General features: G+C 36.1%; 1 protein-coding gene across 1 annotated transcript in view; it reads left to right on the top strand.

Annotated features, from left to right (window-relative positions):
* Positions 1 to 27,478, top strand: part of LOC149551927 (uncharacterized) — a 33,324-nt gene extending 5,846 nt beyond the window's left edge. The window contains exons 2-6 of the mRNA XM_089787427.1: positions 12,799 to 12,902; positions 16,722 to 16,819; positions 24,773 to 24,972; positions 26,779 to 26,831; positions 26,954 to 27,478. Coding sequence (XP_089643553.1) covers positions 12,799 to 12,902; positions 16,722 to 16,819; positions 24,773 to 24,972; positions 26,779 to 26,831; positions 26,954 to 27,085 — 587 coding nt within the window. The 3' untranslated portion in view covers positions 27,086 to 27,478. The remainder of the gene's footprint in view (positions 1 to 12,798; positions 12,903 to 16,721; positions 16,820 to 24,772; positions 24,973 to 26,778; positions 26,832 to 26,953) is intronic.
* The last annotated feature ends 368 nt before the right edge of the window (positions 27,479 to 27,846 follow it).

Raw genomic sequence — 27,846 nt, 5'->3', positions numbered from 1 at the left:
TCAATCATTCTCTCCAAGAGAATGAAATAGGATGCAAATCTGGTTTCAAGGAGTCCTCCTTTCTCAAGCTCTTGAAGAGTGCATGTGAAATGTGGTAGTTCTAGATAAACATTTGCACATCTCTCGTATTGTTGACCACCCCTCTAAACTAGTCAATCTTCCTTAAGTCCTTAAGTGCATTGTTCATGGCATGCACACAACATGGAGTCCACCAAATATGTCTGTAAGATTCCTTAATAAGCTTCCTTGCGACTCTGCGCATGTGCTGCATATGTCACTATTTTGATCGAATTTTATGGCCCAACCTCCTCAATAGTATTAGACAAATGGTTTGGTAAAAATATTGGATGAATTATAATCAAAGAACAAATTGTTCTTATAAAGTTTAACCAAGATGTTTCTAAAAAGAAACATACAGGAGCTATATGATAATAAAACAGAGTGAGACCGGTTTGCAACTCCATATGACTAACTCATTAAAGTTCATGAAGGAGTGCTGATTGGTCACGGTGGCCCTATGTGTCTTTGCGTGGCTTAGTCCTTCCATTCTTATGCATTTGTACCATGTCCTTTTGTTATCTTTTTTACTTGGGTGTGTTTGCAAGTTGCTTTTATTTGCCGCTCCTTCGTTTGTGTTTTTCATTTATTTTTTATAGGGTTTGTCGTGGTAGTTTGGGCTGGGTTGTTCGGCCCCTTCGCTGGCTTGCGCATGTGAGCCAGAGGTGATGGATGATAATACAGATCCACTATGTGATCCACCAGGGGATGCTGTGTAGTCTAATGATGAAATGCTTTGTGTCTCTACCTTACTGAGCAATGATAATCTAGAGGGTTCTGGAAATGATGACATTGCTAATATTGTTGAGAAGTGGGATGACAAGTTAGGCAATGAAAATAAGTCTGAGAAACCTTCGTATAAAGCAATTTTCGTTGAAGATTGAATCCCTGTTTGTTTGGATTCCGCTAGTTTTGATGGAAGATTTGAGAGGAAAATAGTTTCAGAAGACTCTAGCGAAGGCGAAAGATCCTCAACCAATGGAGATAGAAGGGATGTCGAAGACAGAGACGAAGCCGAGCAATGAGGTAGACATGGTAGGACCTCTTTTGTCGGTTTGAAAACCCTAACCTTGTCTCCCAATGAAGATATGGTCAAAGCTGTTAGGGTAGAACAAAGTCGTTTAAAAAATATTGTTATATTTTGTGTTTGTTTAGATATTAAGGCTTTGCCATTTCGTAAATTTCTTGATGATTGGTTGAGTTCAGTTTGGGAAAGAAATTTGTATTACATGTAAGCTTTTGCAGAATGATACAAAAGTGTTTTTTTGTTATTTTCTTGAAAAGCCACAATGTACAAGAAAGAATTCTCAAGAAAGGGTTTTGGAATGTTGGCCATTCCCTATTTCGAGCGTATGCTTGGTCACCAAATGGAAACTGTGATAAAGTTCTGGAAAGATCCACTCCTAATTGGGTGGAAATTAAGAATCTTCAAGTTGAGTTCTGGCCTTTTATTTCGCATATTCTAAGTCCTCTAGGGTCACCCTCCCGAATCTTAATGCTCGTATTTTAGTTGCCCTATCACCTGATATTGAATTTCCAAATGCTCAATCATCCATTGTACATGTCACAGGTTATGAAAGGAGAAAATTTCTCATGGGATGTTTCTCTGTTGGGTAATCTCAATGCTTGTTTCAACTGCAAGTGTAATGGACATATTAAGAAGGATTGCCTGATTCTCAAAACTCATTTTGATAAGGCTAAAGTTAATACTGATGGTGCTAATGTTTCCTCTATTGAAGTAGGCAATAAGAAGGCATTCCTAATAATATGATTAAAACCAACTCAGCCTTTCAAGGTTCCTTCAGATGTGGAAACAGTTGCTAAAGTTTGTTATATAACTTTGGATAACCCTCTATATGATAGAGATTTTGAGGTTATCCCAGCTGGTCAATCTAGTCATATTTCTTGTGAGGATCATCCCACGACCCTAGGTTTGGTGGATCTAGCAATTCCTTATGAGATTAATCCTGGTAAGACCTCCATTCGATTGAATGCCAACAACTTGCTATTAGGTCTATTAATGAGAGGGCTAGTACTCTTAGGAGTACTATTGTTAACCCAATGGAGAGCAATGCTTCCTCACTTGTGGCCCAGAAGGCTTTGAACTCAAACTCGGGGCGCTAGTTTATAGAAGTTGTTAGGAAAAAGAGAAAAAATTATGAGAGGAGGTCTCTCCCTAATAATGACAATAATAAGAATGTTATTCCTAATTGTTTTAACAGATTATATAAGAATTAGAGGTCTCCCCCCAAATAATTTGCCCATGATGATAAACCTTCATAGTTGGAATGTTAGAGGATTGGAAATGGCAGATAGAAAATTCACTGTTAGAAGATGGTGCAATAAACTTCAACACAAAGACATTATTTGTCTGCAAGAGATTAAGGTGTTTGGTGTTCAAGCATGTTGTATGCTGAAATTTCTTTGGGATAGAGTCATAAGCTTTCATTCAAATCATGATAGAGGGAAAGGCGGTGTTGCATTCTTGTGAGCCCTAAGTGGGCTGAACTTATTGTGCAACATGGATGCTCACCATGTCAAAGAGCAATTCGGGTGATTTTTAAACAGAATGAGGAATTAATTGGGTTATGCAACATCTCTGCTCCTAATGATTACAAGGAGAGGGCTAAACTGTGGGAATGGTGTTCCTCTGAGCTATCTAGGCTTATTGGATTTTTGTGGGTGATTTCAATATGGTGGAATATGGTTGCCATAAACAAGGAGGATTAAAGCACTCTTGGAAAGGTAATGAGCAATACTTTTGGCTAAAATTTAGAAGATGTTTTAACCTTCTAGATCCTCTTGAGAAAAAGAGGAATAATTTCAAGGATATATAGTTCACTTGGTGTAATATCCAAGGAGGCAATAATAGAGTCTTTTGTAGACTATATAGGATGTATGGCGATTCTTCTTTTTTCTCCTTTAAGTCTACTTTGGGACACTCTCATGTGGAAGTTTTTCTTGCTTGTATCTCAGACCACCATCCCATTTACAATAAGATTCTTATCAATCACAATGGGCTCGACACTAGTTCTACTTGTAGAAATAAAGTGTTTAAATTGAATACCTCTCTTCTAACAGACCCTGATACCAAGGATGCTATTAGAATGGAGACGCTCTTGTCCAAAATGTGCAATCACTCTATTAGACTTTGAGAAACCCTATGATAGAGTTGAGTGGCCCTTTATCAGAGGTATGCTCAAAACTTTTGGATTCCCTGTATACTTCTGTAAATGGATTGAGATCTTATTTCAGGATTCTTCTACTGTTATTGATGTGAATGGTGAGTTATCTGATCCTATTGTCCTTCAGAGATCTATTAGACAAGGGTGCCCTATTACCCCTTCCCTCTTTGTGATTTTTTGCAGATGCTTTATTCTATGTTCTGAGAGATACATCTCTGGGTCCGTCTATCAAAGGCATTACTCTCCCTAATTCTGAAGAGTTGATTAATGCTCAATTTGCTGATGATACTGCTCTTTATCTGGAATTGTTTGAAGTGAGTTTCTCTTTGGCCCTTAGCAGACTTAATTTTTTTTGCCTTGCCTCTGGAGCTAAAGTAGCCCCACATAAATCTTCTATCCTTGGTTGGTTCGATTTGGCTCCTAGCTGGTTCAGCAATATGGGCTGGATGTGGTCGGGCCTAAAACTATTTTTAGGTACTTGGGTATTCCCTTTTCTTTTGAGCCCTCCTTTTCTTTTATGTGAGAGTGGATATACAATAAGATTAGTAGGAGACATATCAGATAGCAAACTCATTCCTCCTCTCTTGCTGGGAGACTGTAGGTTGTCCAGAAGGTGCCATCTTCCCATCACCTTTACTTTGCTTCTACCTGGTTGTTTGCAAAATTTCAATCCAGTTTGAAAAGATTCTAAGAGACTTTTTGTGGTCTGATGGTATGGGTTAAAAAAGGAGACATTGTGTAAAATGGGAATGGTGTTGCCCCCCAAAAAAGATAGGGGGACTTAGATCTAAGGGCCCAAGGGATCTCACTTGTAGCAAAGTAGATTTATCTTTTTGGGGTAACGAGCCTTGGAAGGTTCTGGTCAGAATAACATTGAGCAATCTGTGATTAAAAAAGGAGAACAGTGGTCTAACATTCCTTTCTGGGATATCATCATAGGGGATTTTAAAATGAAAATTTTTGGATCTAAAGTGTTCAACTCTTTCTGGATTGCTTGGACTCAAGTGAGCGAGTTCATCTCCTCTAGGGAAGCCATTGGGGGTCCTCCCAAATATGCTGTTGTTGACAGGTCAATTTGGTGGGGTTTGTACTTGAATAACAAACCTCTTACTTGAACTCAAAGCTGTTCTGCTAAGAAGTGGAATATAAAAGGTATTTCTCTCATTAGTGATCTGCTAGTAAATAATAAGTTAGGGTTGTGGGATGAGATTTCCAACAAATATGGCATTCCCAGATCTCAAAAGAAGACATATACCCCTTTGTTCAAACTGATTAGTAAAGAAAAGATTGGCAAAATCATAAATAGTGATACATATGCTAGAAATGCAAAATGGAAAGATGGTACTTATATTGCTAATACTTCTATTAAGCAGTTACATGGAATGCTTAAATGTGATCACTCTGTGCTTATATGTGTGTCCAAGTGTTGGCGTTTTGAATGTTCTTTCTCAAACAAGCACTTTTTTTTTGAGTATTTTTGGAGTGGGCCTTGTGAACCTAAAATCACTAACTTTAGATGGTTGTTGTTGATTAAGAAGCTTGCTATTGGTTCTGTTTTATCCTCCATTAATGTTGAACCTGTGGTTTGCAGTTTGTGTAACAAGCCTGAAAACTGAGCATGTGTTTCTTTGATCGTATTTATGCCAGAAAGATTTGTTATGTTTTTTTTGGGTCTCCTATTGATTGAAATACTACACGTGGCTTCTCTTGGAGTGAGATTTTGGCTGGCTATGTTAAATCTTTTGATCTGTATCTTTACAGATTTTGGATTACTCTAACTGGTGAAATCCTATGGCTTCTTTGGAAAGACAGGAACAAGGAATTTTTTCCAAATGATAGAAGATGTCCTACTGAGTTCCATTTTTACATAATGTCTCAGGTATCTTTTTGCTTGGAGATTCCAAAGTCTAGATTCATGAAGCTTATGCATGATGGAGCTTTACAGATTTATAAAGATGAAGTGAAGGACGCCCAATACATTGTGAAGTACCAAAGCTTTCTTACCCAAACAGAGATAAAAGATCTCAGCATGCTCATGGAAAAATGTCATCTAGATTCAGCCAGCAAAAGTGGTGATCATAGTCAACATGCTATGGGGAACATGGAGAGAATGGTGACAAATAATCTTGTTCATCCGGACCCTGCTGTGGACCCTGAAAACAATTTTTTTCAGCAGGGGTGTGGTGTGTAGAGATCCTAATTCAGTCAGAACAACTTCAAAATTTTTGTCATGTTTATTTTATGTGCTGAGTTGTATAAGGCACTTATGTTTGGTCTTTATATAGTTCGATAGGGCTAAGCCTTTTGTGTTATAGGTCACCTCCCTCAATTTTGTAATTGTATATATTTCCAAGGGCTGGTTTTGGCTTATACTATGTTTTGCTGTTTTACTCTTGATGTTGGTTGAGCTATTTCAATATAAAAAAAGAAACATACAAATAACAAAAATAATCTATTATATAGGATATTTACAATATCTAGAGGTGACCATTAAAATGGAAATAGACTAACGAAAGGTATATTACTTTAATACTCTCCCTTAATGGTCAACTTATCAATGAGGTTGGACCTCCCCCTGAATTTGACAGACTTCTTGAGAAGTAGGGACTTGTTGAGAATACCAACAATGTGATTAGCTATAGCAACAAACTACAAATTGATGTATCTATCTTCCACCAGCTAATGGATAAAATGAAAATGAATGTCAATATGCTTAGTGCGCTAATGGAAGACTAGATTTTCAGCAAGTTTGAGGACCCCTTGATTGTTGCAAAAAAGGGTTGAAGGGGCTGCATAAGGCATATGGGTGTTGGAAAACAACAAAGCCAAACTGCCTCACAAGATGTTTTTATTGTTCGCCTATATTCAACTATTATTTAATCTCCTTGCACCTCCTGCTTTAGATGTTAGCACTCCTACTCTCTGATCTAAATGGTGGGCTAAGATGATTGGCGATCTTCATGATGATGAGCTCATCGACGGGAGAACTGCTTGAAAAAAGAGGAAACCTTTTGACTTGGTATATTTTGTTGACTTTATGGTAGTGCTTGTTAACCACAGGCAAATATCAAATTTGTTTCCTTCCCAATCATAGATGATAAGCTCTTATCATCCCCCACCCCTCGAGCACACTACATATTTTGCACATCGTGAATTCATTTTCTAGTGATGCAAGCATGACCTTGCACATATATACGAATCAATGCCTCTTAATAGACCTCTAGTTGGCCTTGTAGTTTTGGCGCCAAGAAGAGGATCGAACCTATTAATTATAAGATACATTCATATCAGTCTTGCCCAATATAATACTTCTTTCCCAATAACATAGTAGCAAGTTACATGAATTGCCCAAATAGGGCTAGACCTTAAAGACTGAAATGACAAAGTTCATTAGCAACATGGCTAAGGCCAACAAGCTAATTAGCTATTAGGTGTACTAGCTCGGCCCTAGAAGGGATCCAACCTAGCTACACATCAACACTCCCTCTTAGCTAGGGAGGATTCCTTCAATATCCAAGTGACTGAATGAAACCATCATGGCTACTCCCATAAAAATGCATGTGAAAACCATCATGGCTACTCCTAGAGGATGGATCCATCATGGCTACTTCCATGAATGGAAACATGAGTGCTCATTAAAGAAATGTGATGATGTTCACCATGACTATTTCCAAAAGATAAATAAAAATAAGTGTTACACCATGGAATTTCTTCCATGATATCTACCATGCCTACTCGCAAAGGGTGCATTCACCATACCTACTCACAAAGGGTGGAAGGGCTTTCACCTCTTACTTCTTCCTGAGAAGAATGCATATCCACCATGCTTGCTTCTAGAGGACGGAACAATGACTTTCACCTCAAATTTCACCTTGGAGAAGAATGCATCTCCACCTTGCCTAGTGGCAGAGGGTGGATCCACCATGCCTATTCGCAGAGGGTGGATCCACCATACCTACTCGTTGAGGGTGAAATGAGGGCTTTAACCTCAACCTTCTCCTAGAGAAGAATACATCTTCACCATGCCTACTCACATAGGGTGGATCCACCATACCTACTCGCAGAGGGTGGAATAAGGGATTTCACCTCAAACTTCCCCAAGAGAAGAATGCATTATTGAGGGCTTGCACCTCAAGCTTCTGCTAGAGAAAATAATGCATTATCAAAGGCTTGCACCTCAAACTTCTCAAACAAAGAAGACTACATTACAAGGAATTGCACCTCAAATTTTTCCCTCTTAAAGTAGAACTCATTAACAAGGGATTGCACTTCAAACTTCTCCTTCACGTAGAAGAACTCATTAACAAGGGATTGCACCTTGAACTTTGCCTCATGGAGAAGAACTCATTAACAACATATAAAAGATAATCTGAAGGACGAGACTCCCTCTCAACGGGGCAACATTTTCATGTCTTTAATTAAGACAATACCAAGAAATTGGCTCCAATGTTTGTCCAATAATGAGCTTTTGCAGTCACACTACTTCACAAGCTTGCTGATCCTCTGCAAAGGATTTGACATTCTACATCTGCAACTTAAGCTCCCTCTGAAATCTGATTTCTACAGCTGAGTAGTCTCCCTTTGAATGCCATTTCTTCCTCTCCAAAGAAACTAATCACGATGACAATCTGTATAGGTTCTTTCTCTTTAATGAATTTATGTGCCACCAATTCAGTCCCATGGCTGCGAGCAGCGTCCCCATGTTCATTTCTATAGCTTGCACGACTTTGCATGTAGTCTCTCATCACCTCTTTGGTTCTCGAGCTGTCTTGGAAGCATTTTCAGAGAAATTAGCAAGAGTTCATAGAATCAAAATATTCATGGAAAGAAATATACAAATTAATACTAAGAGCATACACTACTCCTAGAGATAACATGAATTAATATTAACTACGTAAAATCCATGATCAATATTCAATCAAAAAATACAGATCCCTTTAATGCCTAAATTTTCTCACAATCCACCAAAGATCTTTTGCTATCACCAAAGTATAGTGCAGGAAGAGTGAAAAATTCAAATACCAACACATCCTCCAAGACTCTTTAGCTACACACTTTATTTAGAATCCTTCATTTTTTGCATCTCTTAAACTCCATTTTCCTATTCTGATTAAGGATGTTTTCTAGACGCGCTTTGATACCATGGCGACTTAATGGCAATGCTCGTTAACCAAAGGAAAACCATCAGATTTGTTGCCTTCCCAACCATAGATGATAAGCTTTTATCAGTACCCTTGAGTGCACGACATATTTTGTACATTGCAGAATTAACTTTCTATTGATGCAAGGATGGCCTTGCATATATATGAGTGAACTCATCTTAATAGACTTCCAGTCGGCCTTGTAGTTTTGGCGCTAAAAATAGGATTAGACATATTAATTACAAGTTTAATTCACATAAATCTTGCCCAATATAATAGTTCTTTCTCAATTACATAATATCAAGTTACATGAATCACTTAAATAGGTCTAGACCCAATTAAGGACTGAAATGAAAAGGTTAATTAGCAACATGGTTAAGATCAACATGCTGATTAGCCAATAGGTGTAGTAGGTCAGCTCTAGAAGGGTTCTGACCTAGCTACACATCAACAAGTTTTGCTCTTATGCCCAACATTCACAGTGTGTATGAACCTCATACATGCACAGAGGCAAAAGGAATACCTAAGTGGGATTAAGCTATTGAGATTGAGCATCATAGCTTGTTGGAAATTAACACTTGGGTTCTATTAGATCTTCCTTCAGGAAAGAAACCTATTGGTGGCAAAGGGGTTGACAAAGTCAAATACAAAGTTGGTGGTACTTCATATAAGTACAATCTTGTCTTTTGCCAAAGGCTTCTCTCAGTGAGAAGGAATTGACTATGAAGAGACATTTGCTCCCATTGCAAACATGAGCACTATCAGATTAGTGCTTGCCATGACAACGTAGTGTGACTGGAAGGTCCATCAAATGGACGTCAAGAGCGCGTTTGTGAATGGTAAGTTACAGGAAGAAGTATACATGACACAACCTCTTGGATTCAAGGTTGCCAATAAAGAACGCCAGGTACTCAAATTGGTGAAAGCTCTCCATGGTCTCAAACAAGCCCCTTAGGCATGGTACGTGAAAATTGATAAGTACCTCATAGATCAGGTTTCTAGAGGAGTCCTTTTGACTTAAATTTGTATGTTAAAAGTTAAAACTACAGGTAATGATATTATCTTTCTAGCTATATATGTTGGTAATTTGATTATCACCGACGGTTCCAAATTGTTGACTCAAAGAACCAAATAGAATCTCTATTAGTCTTTTGATATGACCAACCTTGGAATTCTTCATTATTGCCTGGGCGTTGAGGTTTGGCAACAATCACCCGACATCTTCATCGCTTAGTCTAAGTATGCACGAGCTCTGTTGGACAAATTCAGAATGTAAGATTGTAAACCTGCTTCTATGCCTTTAGAGTTTTGTCTCAAGTTATCTACCAAATCTGGTTCTCCTATTGATAATGAATCCACATTCTAATTAGTGGGCAGTTTGATATATCCCACTACCACTAGACCTGTTGTTAGCTTTGCAATGAGCTACATATCCTGCTTCAGATCAGTGGGAGCAATGAATTGTGTCCTGTGCTATGCAAAGGGCACCCTTGATTTTGATTTTGATATCCTCTTTGGGCAAATCAAAGATGCCGGACTTATCAGTTAGACTCGGATTGGGGAGGCTCAATTGATGACATAAAGTCTGCTTCCGAGTATGTCTTCAGTTTAGGCATGAGTGCTATTACTTGGACCGATAAAAAGCTATATGTCACATCTCTTTTCTCAACAGAAGCTGAATATAGGGGAACAATCAAAGAAGGTTGTGAGGCAGGTTGGCTTGAGCAGCTAAGCATTTCCGTTACTCCAACTTTATCTAACCAAACTTACAACAGTAATAGCACTGAAAGTTTTTCTTCTTTGGGCCTTTGAAGAGTGAGCAGAAGGATTCGCCAAGGAAGACTGAGAGAATCAATAGAGGCGTGTGGATTTAGCTGAGAGCACTTGACTGTTAGAAGAGGAGTTGGTACCACTAGCAAATTGTTGTTTCCAGTGATGTTGTAGGACCATTATACAAAGAACAGAAAATGAAATATCAGATTGAGTGGAAGCAATGTTGAGAGTTTCAACAAAGTGCTCATTGAAAGATGGGGGAAGCTTCAAAGTGGTTATCACCATGTCTTCTTCCATTTTGTGTCCAATGGCTTCCAACATAGGACAAATCCTTAATTTTATCGAGATGCTCCTATAGGGATACCTTATGAACCATCATGATCCAGAAGAGCATGCTCTTCAAAAGGAATGCATGGCTTTTGTCCGAGGTTTCATGCAAACCTTTCAGATGGCCACAAATTCCTGCAATTGTTTGACTGGAAGGAACTTGTGGGAGCTGATAATCAGTTTCGAAAAGTTTGATGAGCATGATAGCTTCTTGATTTAGCTATAGTTAGAAAACTCACCTCAATAGGTTGTTAGGCAATGGGGAACACGTTGAGGGATGTTCAGGTATCCCCACAATGTTCTGAGGGATGCTGTGTTATTTTGGCATTTTCAGATGGTGTGACGATGATTGAGTGATAGTGGGGGGACATGCTATCCCTACCCCCACTTCCTAGGGATGTCACCATTCGTGAAACACATGGCTTTAGAGTCTGAAACACATCCCCATGTTGCACTGAATAGTCTATAGAGTGAGTTGCTTGAGATCATCAAGCAAATATAGACAATACAATAATGAAGGAATTGGACAAGATGATGAATAGTATAAATCTAGAAAACAACATACTGGAGTTGAATTATTTTGCAAGTGAGGGGTACTTATAGATTTGTAAATGGATTTAGGATGAATACTAAACTAGTTTTTATCAAGGAGATTCACAACTTCAAGGGTATTTACTTCTACAACATAAGGTTACTGCTTTCACGAGGCATAATACTCTAAACTTTGTTCCAAAGATGAGCACGGGCAAATTCAATGACAATGGTTCAATCATGTGAATTTGCTTTGAAGATGTTGACTTCTTTGTTCCAGAGAAGTTGACTGTAGCAACCTCTTTCCACTATCATAGGACATTTATTTTGTAAGGCTTTGAAGATTAAAAAAATCTTTGGTTCAATAGGGGATAAAATGGCCACCTAAGACCTCCAAATATACTTCTATCTGCACCGTTGACTCATTATTTCTGTTGTCCTCAAACTGTTTCTTTATGCTTTGATACAATGTCCATGAAAACAATTAAAAATGTTTTTTTTTCACTTTATATGCTGTCTGGCTGCTGCAGAGTGCTCGTGAGACTTGCAAAATCTGCAGAGTGAGCATTACTTGCCAGGACTCAGCTGAGTCCGAGCCTAGAGGTCAAAAGCCTCTGCAGCCTTGGCTCGGCTTGGGACTTGCAGAGTCCCGCAACTGTATTTAAATTTTATTGTTAATCTTTACTGCTGTACTAAAAGTTCTATTTCATGTTATTTTCTAGAAATTGTTAAATTATGTAAAATAAAAATTGGCGTCTCCAAGTACCTGTCTCCTATTTTTGAAATTAGCCCTACTAGTACTGGTACTATAGTCTCTAGAGACTCTAAATACCTTCTCCTAGTAAGCCTGCTTAATTGCGACTTCTTAGCTTGCACTACCTCCCATGTTTGACAATGAAGTAATGCAAACACAAATATAATTCACCATTGGTTTTTGTGTCAGACACTAATTGAAAAGTATCCATGTGGTCTTGTCAAAGTTATGGCAGTTTCCCATGTTTATAGAAGGAATGGAAAGTTGAAATATATTTCATTATAATTCTTCTGAACAAGAAACTTCAAATTCTACATTTATAGGTTATATTTCAACTGCCAATTGAAAGTGGGGTTATTCTCAAATTACTTTTAAGAATGGAAATTTGAAAATATGGATCACAATTCAACTATAAATTAAGAACTGACCATACTCAGTTTAGCCTTTATAGAGATATCTTCAAAGACAATTTTATTTATTTATGTATCTGCTTGTTTTCCCCTTGCATGCAACCATATCGTCATAGCTTTTGTAATTATGCTCCCCATGAAATTGATGCAAGGCCATTGGCGTTGACTCTTTGTATACTGCTGATTTGAATTCATCTATGAATGGAATTTAGTGATTTTATTTTTTGGATTGTTAAATAAGAAATCCAGGTTGAGGTCTGGATTCAGGGTTGTTGATTCTAATGCATTAATTTTTTTAAAGATAAATGCAAAGACAGATCGGTCGTATTTTGAACTGTTACATTTAAATCCTTTATATGATGAACTCACAGAAGAAATATACTATATTGTAGTTTGGTTGAACTTTTTGAGGACATTCATTAACATTTAGGTACTTCTTTGGAGCTGTTAAGTTACCTTTCTTTGAAATTGAACTGCTTAGTATGTTGAGGTACACCATTTTAAATAGCCTTAGTTAAATGAATTGTCATTGAGTTTCTACTCATCTGAGTCCGAAGGCTTTTGTTGGATGCTTTCTAGATTGTCAAATTGATATATATATATATATTTTCTTTTGTCAGTTGAAAGAAATCAATCACAAGAAGCTTCCCCATCATCCAATGTTCGTCAAGATTTGACAGCGTGGCAAGAGAGGCATGCAGTGATTGTCTTATCAATTGTTCCAGTAAGTGATTAATATGCATTAGAAAGAAGACGTTCTTTTGCTTCCTCAATGATCTTTCTTTTTGGAGTCTATACTTTTCTGGTTGCCACTACTGGTCTGTCTGAAGTGGTTATCAATTTTAATTTATAATACAATAGTTTTGTTTAGAAGTGAAGATGCATGTTATTTAAACTTGCTTCGTATAAATTGTTTCAATTTGATTGACTTGTTGATAACTTGATATAGCCATGGTTGAGAATTTCACCACACTTACTTCTTTACTTACTTATTTGAACCATTGGAAAACCTTTAAAGATGTCAGACACTTTGGGAAGAATGACCAGAAAGCCCACATTTATGTTGCATACTGAGGAATTTTTAATTTTATTTTAGGATAGCTTAGCTGCTGCGCTTAGTTTGAATTTGTCTTTAAGTTTGAGATCACTTTAAGTACAAAACTAAGACTCATTCAGACTGCCCCCCCTTTCAACTTTAAACTTATTGCTTATTAGAGTCTTAGAGATATCAAGAGTCTAATAGGTGTTATAAGTTCTGTGCACTGTACTTAGCAGGATCATAGAGCTGGGAAATTCGCTACTGATTTTGACCTGGTGTAGAAAAACATTAGGGGGCTTTTCTAAGGCTTCTTTTAGAGCTTTAAAGATTACCATTGAATACTATGCGAAATAATCCAGAGTGCAGCCTCTGTTATCAAATTTTACGGGTCAAAATTAAATTCACATGTACGAGTTAAATGTTATATTAGGTGGTAACATAAACTTCAAGTTTAATTTAAGAAAATAGTATTTGGAAAGATCAGAACTAACTACTTATCTACGTAATAGGCAAAACAATGAACAATTTTACAAAGAATAATGGAGCAGGTTGAACTAACTTTATCACCTAATTGAGGGATTTTAGCAATAAGTTTTCTGTTCCGTCTTATTACTTTATACTAATCTCCTGGGAGAAACAAAGGACATAAGAAATATCTGATTTGATTTCCCATATATTTGAAGGCGATCAATTGGAATGAAAGAATTTGTCGGCCAATAAAAAGAAAGGTCAGAAAATCTAACTGGCTTAGGTTTCACTGTTTCCCTACTGATATACCAATGCAGGTCATCATCATCATATGCATACCAAGTTAAAGATTTTATGCTTAGTAACATTAGATAGCAATTTGGAACAATTCTACTGTGTCAAACAAGCAAACGCCAACCTATAAAACACTACTATTGTCACAGATATACCAGCATGACACTGCTCTATGCTGTTATGGGATGAAAATCTTCCAACTTCATGTATAACAATCAGTATAATAGCGGGACTTATGATTATCCCCTCTTTCCTATAATGATCAGTCTAATGGAGAGTCTAATGGACTGACTTATGATTATCCCCTCATTCCTATAACGATCAGTATAATGGAGAGACTTGGGATTATCCCCTCATCTTATAGTCTTTTAAAATAGAAGCTTCTAGTCAAAATTGTGGTTTGTGCAATTCACACACACAATTGTTTGCGTTTTATCTGTTATATTTATATTCTTCATTTAAACTCTCAAACGCTGACTCAAAGGTAAGTAATGGAATGGCAGGGGCTATATATATGAAACATTAACATTTCAGCATTTCTTCCATTTATCAACACTATTCTGCTTTTCTACTTAACATGCTGAAAATTCCAGAAAATAAGACATTCGAGTACAATTGTTTGCATTTATTTTCTATAATTATTTTCTTCATTTAAACTCTCAAACACTGAGTCAAGGATGATTGATGGAATGCCAAGGGCCACAAACACAGAACATAAGGAAAATGGGTACAAAGGAAAAATCATGATTACTCTTGATCAAGTCACAAACACTGTTATGTCCCCTCTAGGTCAGCCAGAAAATAATCAATAAACATTTCAAAACAAAAATAAATAAAATAATAAATTGCTGGATCGTCTGGCACTCTGAATAACTAAATAATGTCAGTAATGAAAAATTGAAAAAAAAAAAGTTTTTTCTTTTTCGGGTTGGCCTTACTATAATTTTGATTTGTTGTTTTGGTGCTGAGTTGGAAGGTCAGCCTAGGCCTTCTGTTTCATACGCCACTCTAGGCGCTGCTTTTTAAAGAGTTTCTGGGTGTATGTTGGAGGGGAGGATTGATTTGGGAACGATTTTGTTTTCCAGCACGGGCAGGATGAAACCACTGATTAGGGTGGAAGAGGTTAGACAAAAACCTAAGCCGTGTCTTGGCAAATCCAAATCACGGTTTAATTGAATTTGAAATGTTGCTGGACAATAGGAGATGGCTAACTGTCCTAGTTAAAGAGTTCCTGGGTGTATGTCGGAGGGGAGGATTGATTTGGGAGCGATTTTTTTTTTCCAGCACGAGCAGGATGAAACCACTGATTAGGGTGGAAGAGGTTAGACAAAAACCTAAGCTCTGTCTTGGCAAATCCAAATCACGGTTTAATTGAATTTGAAATGTTTCTGGACAATAGGAGATGGCTAACTGTTCTCGGGGCAGTTAGGGTATGCCTGGACGCCCCCTGGCTGTCTTGGGGATGGCTAATCATCCCTTGGCTGTCTCAGGAATGGCTAGCTGTCACCTTACATTCCCTGCTATAATAAGGGTGTCCTTGGGACGTTTCCTATGCGGCCTTGCTTCCTTGAAACATCCCTTATATGAGATTGGGACAAAACTGGAAGGGCACCTTTGATGAGCATGATAAAAATTTCATGTCTACTTAATAGTAACATGGCAAATTTGCACTCACAATGTGCTTAATTCACACCCGTCTGTCCCAATAACATGAATGGAAACAATATTATGTTGAAGTGCCATTTTAGTAAAAACCAATATTATGGATCAAAACCAAAGATTCAGGACTATACCAGTTTTTGAAATATTCTTAAGTCAGTTATATAGGTTGGATTCTTGTGACACCTGCTAAATTATTATTCAATTGTTTTTGTCATTAACATTTGTTACCATGTTCATCATCTACTTTTTGCAATTTATTTAAGGAAAGAATTATTTAGATGCACAGAGGAGAAAGATTGTTATGCAATGCAACTGTATTTGGTTCTATACAAAATTCTGTATAGATCATGGATACAAGAATATTAATGTGATCTTGAACCTCCAATACTGTAAACTTGGGTTGTTTGAAGTTAACCCTGTCATCCCTAAATACCGAAGTACATATGGTCTAAGTGTTTCTTGAAAAACCCCAATATTAGTGATAGCGTATGGTATTACCCTCCTTGTGAAATGTCTGTGTTAAGTTAATTTCGTTTCTGTATTGCTGCCTTTGCCACTACTTTCTAGTTGAAACTGAACTTGCTTTAAAGAGGCTGCTTGTGCAACTGCTTATCATAAGTTGTTGAATACTATTACATTGCAGTTCCTGTAAAAGTGTCATAATTGTAAGTTGTTAATGTTAATGAACATGTTACTTATGATTGAAAAGTTCATCAAAACTTTCTGTTGTGAACAACTGACTGAAGGACTGTATCTTAGTCTCTTTGTGTGAGAGTGTTGGGTGCAGGTTAATGTTTTGTTTGTTGGAGAATTGCAATGACATTAATAAATTGTATAAGAATTTTTATTTACTTTCTATAATATTTCACTTTCCAAGAGTTAGTTGAAAGTGAAACAAATAAGAAAGCATAAATAGATGGCACTCGTTTTCTGTCAATCTATGTCAGCCAGGGTGTTTTTAAGGTCTTACTGTATATAAGACTTATCTGTATGGTCCAATTTCATTTACATAGTGTAGCATCAAATGTAATTATGTTTAAGTGAACAGAAGTTTCATTTAGAAATACTTTGGTTTTGCAGGAAATTTCACAGTTCAGATATGTGCTATGTCCACGGTATATGAAGGAAGGCAAGTTTTGGAAAATATACTTCATGTTGGTAAAAAGTCATGTTGCTCCGTAAGTAACTTATACACCTGTAATTTGGTAATTAAATGTTGAGTTCTACCTCCATTTCAATGCATCTACATGGGCAAGTGCTTGGATTATACACATTGGACTAAGGACTGATTTATAGTCAATTTAAAAATTTGTTGTAGTTGTAATGTCTAGGTTAAATTTTATTTGGCATGAACATGAAATTATTTTTCTGACAATGCTTAAATCAACTTGATGGTAATAATTTCATATGATATGATAGTTTGAGAATGATCATGGTGTCATATCTAATTTTTATTTATTCACATTGGAAGGAATGTGTCCAAGCTACCATTGGGTAGCTCACCCACCCTATAAGTTGGTTGAAGTGAAAATTATAATTATATATTATAGCTTCCATGTTGTGTGAAGTATATATCATAGAAGCATATATCTTTTTCAGGAATATCTTGGCAAACCAAAGGATTAAAAAATTTCAGTTGCTTGAGATGATATTGAGAATTCAAAAAATACAGGAAAATAAGAGAAATATATATATATTTTTCTATTTAAAGCCATTCTGTAGAAAGGGTTCATGGAGCCACTATAGGAACTATTTTTGTGGAGTACGTCCCATTAGGAAAACAAAATTATGCTACAGGATAATTTAGAATCCTGTGAAAGAAAATAGAAGCCCCTAGAATTTAGATATAAGGGGATGCCTTTGCGGTGGGGCTGAAAGTTTTCATCATCCGTTTCCTAAATTTTGCTATTGGATGTAATTCATTTATTATGTTTAAAATTCATACTGACAATTATTTTAGACTGAGCCATATAGTTGTAGATTTAGCATTTCTTATTTTATAAAGTAAAAAGTATTCATGAGATTACCATCTTAAAATTTTAAGCTTGCCTATAATCAAAAAATCCATGGGATCCCCTACTTTAAAAAGCTCCTAGAAATTCCGAGCAACACCTGCTGAGATATTGTTGGAAGCCCCCTTCCATGGGATTATAGCCTAATTGCCTAGAGTTAACTAAACTCTAAAACCAGCAAAGTTTTATTATTGAAATTTATAACCATGTTTCATTTATTATCAACATTTGAAAAAATAAGAACTCTAAACCTAATAAAAATAAATACTGTTATTGAAAATGAATACAAATGAATAGATATATAGCTTTAAACCTGTTTGGTCGCATAAGAAATCAATTAATTTGCATTCCACATGCAAAAAAAAATCACAAGTTGTCAGGTTATTTTTATATATATAAAAACATGGAATAAATTGGAAAATAGTGGCCAAGTGGGATAGGATTGTGAAATATATGGCCAAGATACTGGAATAATCTGGAAGAAAATAGGTCAAAGAGTAAAACACCGTCAATGACATTTTCAGTGAAAGGTCTAAATTTTTTTAGAAAAATTGGTCTCAGACATGAAACCCAATATCTTATGAGATCTTGCAACATTTATCCATGATCTGTTACTATGATGTGTACTGAAAATGGTCTATTTAACCCTGTGGAATTGACTTTTGGCTTAGGTGTCGTGACCAAGGAGTATGATGTTGATGTTTTGGTAGCTTTAGCAGGATACACCTGTGAGATCAAAGAGAATTAATATGATTCACACACACACACACACACACACACACACACACACACATTCAAGGCACTGTGTTATACATTCACCGAATACACACACACACACACACACACACATTCAAGGCACTGTGTTATACATTCACCGAATAATATGTCAATCAATGACCAAGTGATTATATCCTTTTGTGAACAGAACAGAACATAATATATTTAGGAGAGATTTGATTAAGTACCAATACACTGCATCATTAAGGATCGTTGAAAAAAAAACTTTCAGTGCATCGATAATTATTATCTCATTGCAGAATATGTATTATCAATTGATATATATATAAACAAAAATACCAATAAGGAGGGACACATTCAATAGCGGAACAAAATACCAATCACCACTACTAAATGAGGTCTGATTACTCTACTGAGTCGGAATCGTGGGAGATTAAAAAATATATACGTTTTCAGATTAAATACAGGGATCAAAATAGGAAGCAAGCCTCCCAAGATGATATTCCAATACGGAGTCATCTTATATGATTCGAATACATATATATGTATTAGCAGTCGGAATGGTGTTCGCAGCATACAGGGATGGCCATAATAACAGATTGTGAGCATTATAATAGCGGAGTTCCTTATGGAGGGTCTTATATTATAATCAACACTTTTATATTGAGCATTTTTATAGTCAGTCGTCTTGTTGTGGGTAGCATTCAAGCTGTCTATTGATAAGTCAGAGTTAGTAGTAACGTCAGAGGGCAAAGAAAGACATGTAGAGTGGTATAATCCTTAGTTATCAATGCGTCTGGAAATAGGGCAGATGCATTCTGATGCTTAGAGGTGTTAGGATGCGTCGTGGATGCTGCCAGGAATCTTGCTTCCCTCTTGTGGATGCGCGTGAGATGCTTGGGAGAGCATTTGGAGAGAATTTGTTGAGCATCCGGGCGCATCTCATGAGCATCCAGCCATTTTGAGCGCCCAGTCACTTAAGTGACTTAATAAAATGTGTTTAATAGGTTTTTTTATTATATTTTTTCTCCTATTTGCCACACAACCCTAAAACGACCATAAAAGAGGTCATTCATTTCCATTCATTCTCCTATTACTGTTATTTCAATGTGATTACACTAATTGATACAAAATGTTTTATTTTTGTATATTTCTTGTATTTCTTTGCATACATATATATATGGATGCACCCAAACGCATCCAAAATCCCCCCCAAAAAAATCTGCGCATCTGCGATAGTCAATGACCACCCATTGAATGGACAATAGGAAGAGGAATTAATGGACAAGGAAGGCCACGATTCAATTTTGATCATTACATGGCATCCACGTAACACTCAAGTACGGGAGACACGACAGTATGCAAAGAAGGCATCAAAGGAAGTGACGCAACCACACTCAAAGGCATGCAACTTTAGTATGGTTTGGGTGGACCCCATACACAACTGCTTAGGACTCACGTGTTCTGACTTTGCTAGTGTTATCTGCATCAACTGACAAGAACAATAAGAGGACACTTCCAAAGTATATATGGATACATTTAATCAATATTAGAGTGGGGGCATCAGTATTGAATATTTAATATGGCGGACAAAGCAAATTTGAAGCTCCGCAAGGAGTCAAATAACCACGAAGATATCGATCTCGGACAAGTCCAAAGGCAAGGACCCACTATTGATATCGAATGGAAGTAACAGAGGTAATGTTCACCCGGTAGGATAGGTAAGGTTATCAATTTATTTCATTGTAATCAATTTATTGTAAAATTCATGTGGAAGGATATAAGAGGTAAGTTTATGAAATAATTTCTGTTTATATGAATTTATTATAGAGACTTTTATATGTTTAAATATAATTTATTCATTCATATATAGAGATGTGAATGTTCATACATAATCTTAAAAGGATAATGTATAAAGGTCCTATTATGAGTCAAGTCTGTTTTCATATATTTATGTTAAGTTTGGTGATCAGATTTTCTAGGATAAACCATATAATATGTATATAAAGTACATATATTTTTGGAAAATTGGTCAACATAGAAAATAACATGTTAAAATATAGATTAAAGATACACACACACACACACATGCATGTGTTTAGAGTATATATTTAAATTAGATTTTTATCTATATTCATTCGAAATGGTCTTATATTATTTGAATATTATATTAGTCTCTCTCATATTATTTCAATATGTACTATAAGAGCTATGTTTCTCGAGAATTTTCTTAAAGGAAAGAAGAGGGAGGTTGAGATTCAGAGGGAGCTTGACATTTCGTTAGAAGGCAACCTTGAAAGAGAGGGAGTAGATAAAAGATATGGTTCACTCAACCTTTGGTGATCATGGTCGTATTGATTCAGAGGCAGTAGACCATGTTAAGATGGATTCTCTAGTGATCAAGAAATTGTAGCAGTCAAGAGGATTGTGAATTATGAATATACTTCATGATTATTTAGACATAACCCCTATGTACATACCACACCATAAGGAAGTAACGACTTCTAAATGATTATCACTTGTATTTGCAAAAGTTATTGAAAGGTGACAATTTTACAATAACTTAATTTTCTATTATGATGGATATCTTACAATGTCTACGCTAATCATGATAGATTATACTTTGCATGGTGGATGTTTATATGGTACACATTATGAGAATGTACATGCACATACCTTATACATATTTTTAGTACATGGCAAATGTTATGCAAATTGATGTTCTAGAGGCCATTACACAAAATACTTGGTGAATATCATGCAACTTGATGTTGAGGAGGCATTACTCACAGTACTTGGTGAATTTCATAAGTTTATATTATGGAGGCCAATACTCATGTGATTTTAAAATGACGAATATGATGTGTTGATATTTTGTAGACCATTACTTAGAGTATTTGGTGAATAATATATGGTAATATTCTAGAGGCCAATACTCATGATATCAAATGTGATATCAAAATCGTGGATATCTTCTGATCAAAGATATATTTAAAATTTGTCATTCCTATTATTGCCAATTGTTACTATGTCTTGTGTTTATCCTCCCTAGCTAAGTGGGAGTGTTGATGTTTTGGTAGCTTTAGTAGGATAAACCTGTGAGATCAAAGAGAAAATATGATTCACACACACACACACACACACAACTATAATTAAGTTTGTCATTATAATTATTATATTGATGAATAGACATGTCCCATGAAGGGACATGTCTCTTTTCTTGGTTTATTCCTCATACAAATACAAGAGGATGCTGCCATTTGGAGAGTACACACCAGACATTGTGGCAGTGCTATTACATCTGCAGCGGTCCTAAGAAAAAACAACATATTACTCTTTTGTAAATTTCAAACATCATTTGCACCTAGCCTCATCTGTTGGTGTACACTACAATCAGAACAGGTTGTTGTGGATTACTTGATTCAGTGTTCAACATTTGTATATCAGCATGTTATCAGTCTCCTAAGGCTTTACTCTCCACTTTGAAAGCCTTGATGATTTACATCTTGGGATCATCTTATTTGTTTTGCTTGTGATGATCAATATATTAAAGTCGTGACAATTATTTCCTTGCTTCATCCTGGTTTGAAGGATTCAAATCACCTTTGTCTTTTAGTGATGGAATTTGGAATGTGAATTTACATTTTAGAAATGTACTCTAATAAGATTAATCAGATTCTCAAAAAGTGCATATTGATAATGTTTGGATGCTAACCTTCCCTATTAATGGTGTAATTGCTGATATATCTAGCTGCAATGATGGTAATTGGATACTGCGTAATTATGGCTTTTATAAATAGAGCTTGGATGAAGTAGTGAGAGTGAATAGGTAAACACAGCCAAGTGGGTGCTGTTGTAGTAATTTGTTTCCTCTAAAGACTTTATATGAGAGACGGCTTGTTTTATAGGGACTCTGAATTGAATAATGAAACTGATCTTAGAAGGTTTGAAAGTAGCTGTGGTCTTGGGAATTGTAAAGCTGGAAGTGGAGGGGGATTTTGTGAAACTTATCCTAAGTATTATTAAAAAAATTAGAAAGCTTGAAGATTAAGGAACCTGGAATATCATTGAGAATCCAGTCTGATTGCCCAAGTCTTTGTGGCCATTCCTTCTGGGCATTGTTATAGGGACAGCAGTCGGGTTGCCAATCATTGAGCAAATGCAGGCATCAACCAATATACATTTATGGCAAATTTCAGTGATCTTCCTGAAGAATTGGATGTTATTCCTCTGCTAAAGATGGATTCCCCACTTTCAAAAATATGATAACATTCTTTATTAGATCTCCTCCCATCATTCAAATGACAGGACTTGATTTTTTGTTAGCAATTATGCTTTTTTTGATACTCTATTTCCTCTGAATGGTCTCCTCCTGCATGTTATAATATTTATGGATTTTTGGGTTGGGTGTGCGGTGAATTTTGTGATAAGCTGTTATGGCTAGTGTCTCTGCTTGCATTCTTACATCCATTGCAGTTTATTCTTGTTATTACTCCTCCCTTGTCTGTGTTGGTAAGTTATTGGCTTCTGCCCGTAACACCATGAAAAGAGGTTTATCTGCTAGAGATTTTCATTATAGTGGAGTGGTTTTACACCGCTGCCTTGGAATTGCCCTTTGCATTTTAGTGAAGCAATCCTTTAACTTTTTATTTATGTTGATTTTGGTGGATAAGGGTTAGAGCAACATGAGTATTGTGAACTAGGCCCTCCATTGTTGACATTAGCATGCTCGGCATCGACACTCCAGATGAAGCTACCAATGAATATAATCTCAGCCACATTATACCTAATGATTATGTTATCTTTGTTTCTGACTGCTTGAAGTTTGGAGTATACTCCCGTGCTATTGTGGCAAGAGGAAAAATTGACAGATTTAAATCATGTTTCTTTGTCTCTGTCCAAATAATACAGATTTGGCTTTCTATTGCCAAGATTGGCATTTTCCATGGATAAATTTTTGCCAATCTCAAAAATAGGTTTGGAACTTTAAGCTTCTACACTGTATTCGTTTTTTTGAATATTGGAATTGCCTGTGCCATCTTCTCTATTTCAAAGTTCAGTGTGAGGGTGGACTCTGGATTAATCAGCACTGGGTCCCTCAAGTGGATGTTCTCCCTTCGCTGGGGCCCCCTTTTGTAGTTTTGGTCTTTTGTCTTTGTCTTTCTGGTGGGTGTGTGTTGTGCAAAGGTGGTTGTCCTGGCTATTTTAGTATACTGCACTATGTATTGGCCCTTATGGCATTTTCTGGCATATACAGCCCTTTTTGACACAAATGTTGGGTGGGCTCTCACGATAGAAACCTTAATTATCCTATCAAAAAATATCTAGATGCTAAGTTTGTGTATTCGTTTCCCTAATTTTTATCTCTATAAGTTATGGCTAAAATATCAAATAAAGAAACTGGTTTATGTGGCCCATATTGACACAATGTTCTTTGGACGGGTCTCCTTGATAGAACCTTCAATTAACCTTTCAAAAAAATAAATTAGATGCTAAGTTTGTGTATTCTTTTCCTAAAATATCAAAACAGAGAAACCGATATTTGTACTGATGAAGGAGTTCTTCCCATAGTGTGTTGGTTAAGTGGTGGTGGTGTTGTGGCACCAAGGTTCAAACCCCCGCTGGGGCATTGTGATTGCAGGGTTGTGCCTTTGCTGATTCAATCTGCTTGCAGGTTTGAGTTTCAGCTTTGATAATTGGGGATGATATTTCCTCTTTGTGACCTCATCAGTTCATAGTTCTTGGTCAAAACTGTTCGACATGTGTCTGAAGGACATCTTGTGCCAGCATCAATGGTCACATTAAAATGTTTACCAGGCACTTGATTTCTTATTTAAAAGATATTGATACTGATGAAAACAATTAATGAGCCTAATCAAAATTAATGGTTGCTGTGGCTCTAATGGATGTGATGTGGAGCTCCAGAGCAATTTAACTAACCAATATAGGGCACGCCCACTATGGAAAACATTGTGAGCCCTTACAGAGATAGAGTAAAGCCAATAATTGTGCTCACTTTTGTGGGAATCAGAATAAGAAAATTTAGGGTAACACATTCTGCAGCACAGTGGTTCAATTTTCTAGTTCTGTTTGGGTTTTGTTAACAAGATGTTGTGATAACCATGGACATTATTTCAATGGATGCTTGTCTTACTGGTGTTGTTTATCTAGAGAAAGGCATTAGTGACATCATCACATGATGGATACATAGACACATGCAAATATGTACAAGAATATCATATGCCAATTTTGATTGTCATTTTTTTAGTGGTGTTTGGGACCATTTTGACTCGTTTTATTGACTTAAAACAGCATTATTTATTTATCTGTATTCATCCGATATTTTTATGGTGTTATAATTAATTTTTTCATTTTGAGCAGATACGAGATGCGTTTTATGCAACAACTCAAGGCTGTTACAGAAGAACAGGAAAGGAATATCAGGTTGCAAGATAGCTCGAAAACTATATCCTCTGAAGTCGAAATGATAACAGCAAGTACTTCAACGAAGGCAAAAAAGGCCCCTTCAGAGCATGATATAGACGCATTCCTATTGGGAGACAGCAGTGACGATGATGGAGGTATGCGATCATCTTTGCTGATAGAACATAGTTCTTTTTGTTGACTGCATGTTTACTTCCAATCTTTTTATTGTTATATCAAAAAATAATTCTCTTTTGGAGTTCTCAGGAAATATATGTGCATATTGAATGTAGAATTCATATATGCTTGTAACAAACAGAGCTTGATAACCTTAACAAATTATACTGGTCTTAGTCAATTCGGTTACATTCTCTAAATTATGGTAAACAGATTCTGCACTTCTTATCTATATCTAATTTCTACAGGAATGAAACTGAAGTAAAGATGTATCAAAACTAAACTTTATCTCAGATGCAAGAAGCCATTTATCACATCCTATAGAAACAATAAACAAGTTCCAATGAATGGCTGCCACAATGTTATAAATGTTTTCATTAATTCTGAACATATTCTACTGTAGAAAAGAGATTGAACTTCTCATACTAAACTGTATTTCTGCCCTTTTAATTTATGTATTTGAGAAGGGGTGGACATAAGGGTTATCAACTTATCACAATTCAAGATCAACTTTAAAGTAAAGATCTACATGATCTGCATGAAGAGACAAGATAGGCGATTGAAGGGAGAGACTTGTTGATAAGTAGGAGTTTCCACAGCAAGACAACTTGTGATTATGCTATCAGGATTCAATTGTGTAGTTTTTGGTCAAACTCATTGACTCATGTTTCATGAGTAGTGGTTAACAAGAACCCATCTTTTATGAAAATGAATGGAATACTTATTACTCATTGCATCTGTGATCTAGGTGATGTTCACAGGGGCAAATCATTGGTCCTTCTTGGGAGTTCACCCACCGCGGTACGACTCCAACTCAAATGCACTTAACCATGGAGTTTCCTCCAAAGGTTAAAAGCACATTTCTTGCCACCCCACATGCCTTATGAACTGTTTTAATTGTCTATGCCTCTAATCCTTCTTTTTCCCAATTTCAATTTTTGTACATATCATAATAATCTTTATGTCATGATATGTCTCTTAATGTTCGGAAGTTTCATTAATCCAAAGTTTGAGTCAAATTTTAGGCTTGACAAGTTTTTGAACCTTGAAATCCGTAAGCAACATAAGTGTTACTCTAGGCTGTGCAACTCATCCTGGTTTCATTACCTTGATAAATCTCTTATTTATCTATGTTCACAAATATTGTAATACAATGTGGAACCCATTTTTCTCACTTCACACAATTATAATTCACGGGACTCCTAATCCATGTTGTTATCAGCCTTTATCTAGGAGCAATTCACTGCATGGCAGTTGTGAACATACACACCCCTTTTGAAGCTGCTCGTTGAACAGTTAAATTCAAAAAAGAAAAATAGATTTATTTATTGTATATCTCCATTAAACCCATGAAGGATGACTCTTGATCATAACTTTTATGCCACCCACAATTGAAGTCTTTGAACAACCTACAGTAATCATAAAAGCTCTGAACAGCATGCAGTAATCTTGACGGCTTCGATGTTTGAAGTTTTTAACTGGTTGCAGTAATCAATTGAGAAAGGCATGCTAATATCTAGGAAAACCAATGTTTTCTGTAGATCAGTTATTATTGGCGATTCTTTTAAAGAAAAATATCGATCACAATAGTTTCTGAAGGCTAGTTGGGAACAATTCTATTAGTTCTCCTCTATTTTAATCAAATATTCAGTTTTGGAATATGGTGTGACGCAAAATCATGATTGATAGAAACCAAATGGGTAAAAGGGAATACGGTGTCTTGAAAGGTTTGAATTAAATTTGGAATCCTTGTTTGAAACTGATTTTGTTATTATTTTCTGTTACAGATGGAGGGGATGACATTTATGGTGATGATTTTGATAAAATTGTGAATAGCACTGTAAGTACTGATTATATTTACATAATTGTTTGTAATGCTTGTTTTTGATGGCATCATATCATATGAATTTAAGATGGTTCTGTTCTCAATTCTCCAATTTTAATACTTCACTATAATTGCAGTCTTTAGACAGTGAGGATGAAGACGGGATGAAAAGTATTAAACCGAATGAGCCAGAAACAATCTTAACAAAACCAACAGGAAGTGATGGGTCATCCGATGGTGAGCTTGTTGAAATGCCTGCAGAGCATTAAGTTACCATCTTTTAAATGGGAAGTGTTGCACAGGCATATTTTTTTTTCTCCACAAACTTGGATGAGTTTGGTTTTATCTAAACAATTGTTCACAGTAGTAGTCAAAATAAAAATGTGTATTTGTTAGTGTAAGGAGCTTATGGTTGATGTGGTAGCTAAAAGATTATGCTCAAGGGGGTATTTTCTTCATTCATTATTTTAATGGCTTACAAATTCTGTAAAATATTTGTATTGTTCCTGAGGCTTCTTAGATGTGATGTAATTTTGAATTATGCAATGCTCACCAATGAACGAGCGAGTATTGTGAACACCTAGAAAGATAGCAAGGTTTCTGCTTATTTCTAATTGTAATCTTAATATTACTGCATTTTAAACGTGTGTTTCTATCATTCATTTTGGTGTCATCTTATTTGTATACTTGTTTTAGGTTATTTTTGTAAATTTTGAGGAGAAATAAATGTTTAGGGCTATGCTATTTGGACTGCATAACTTCGTTTGTTTGGTCCGATCGCAATTTCTATTTATCTGAAGATAGCAGAAGGTTGTGAGTGGTTTGATTTTATGACACTCGTTTTAGTTTCTAGACAATCTATTTATAATTCGCTGAGATATATCTACACAAATAGTGACATTCTCTGATTTAAGCTAATGTATGGTAACGAGTTCTTTGAGTTTTTATTCCCATAAATATGATATTTTAAAGTCAACATTTACTCAGCTTCATCATTGTAAAACTCTTTTTTCATTTTGACAGAGATCTA

Source organism: Cupressus sempervirens, chromosome 6 (assembly GCF_028749045.1).
Source record: "Cupressus sempervirens isolate cs-2001-9-10 chromosome 6, ASM2874904v1, whole genome shotgun sequence".
In the NCBI taxonomy this organism is placed as follows: Eukaryota; Viridiplantae; Streptophyta; class Pinopsida; order Cupressales; family Cupressaceae; genus Cupressus; species Cupressus sempervirens.
This window is presented reverse-complemented; position numbering and strand designations above follow the sequence as displayed.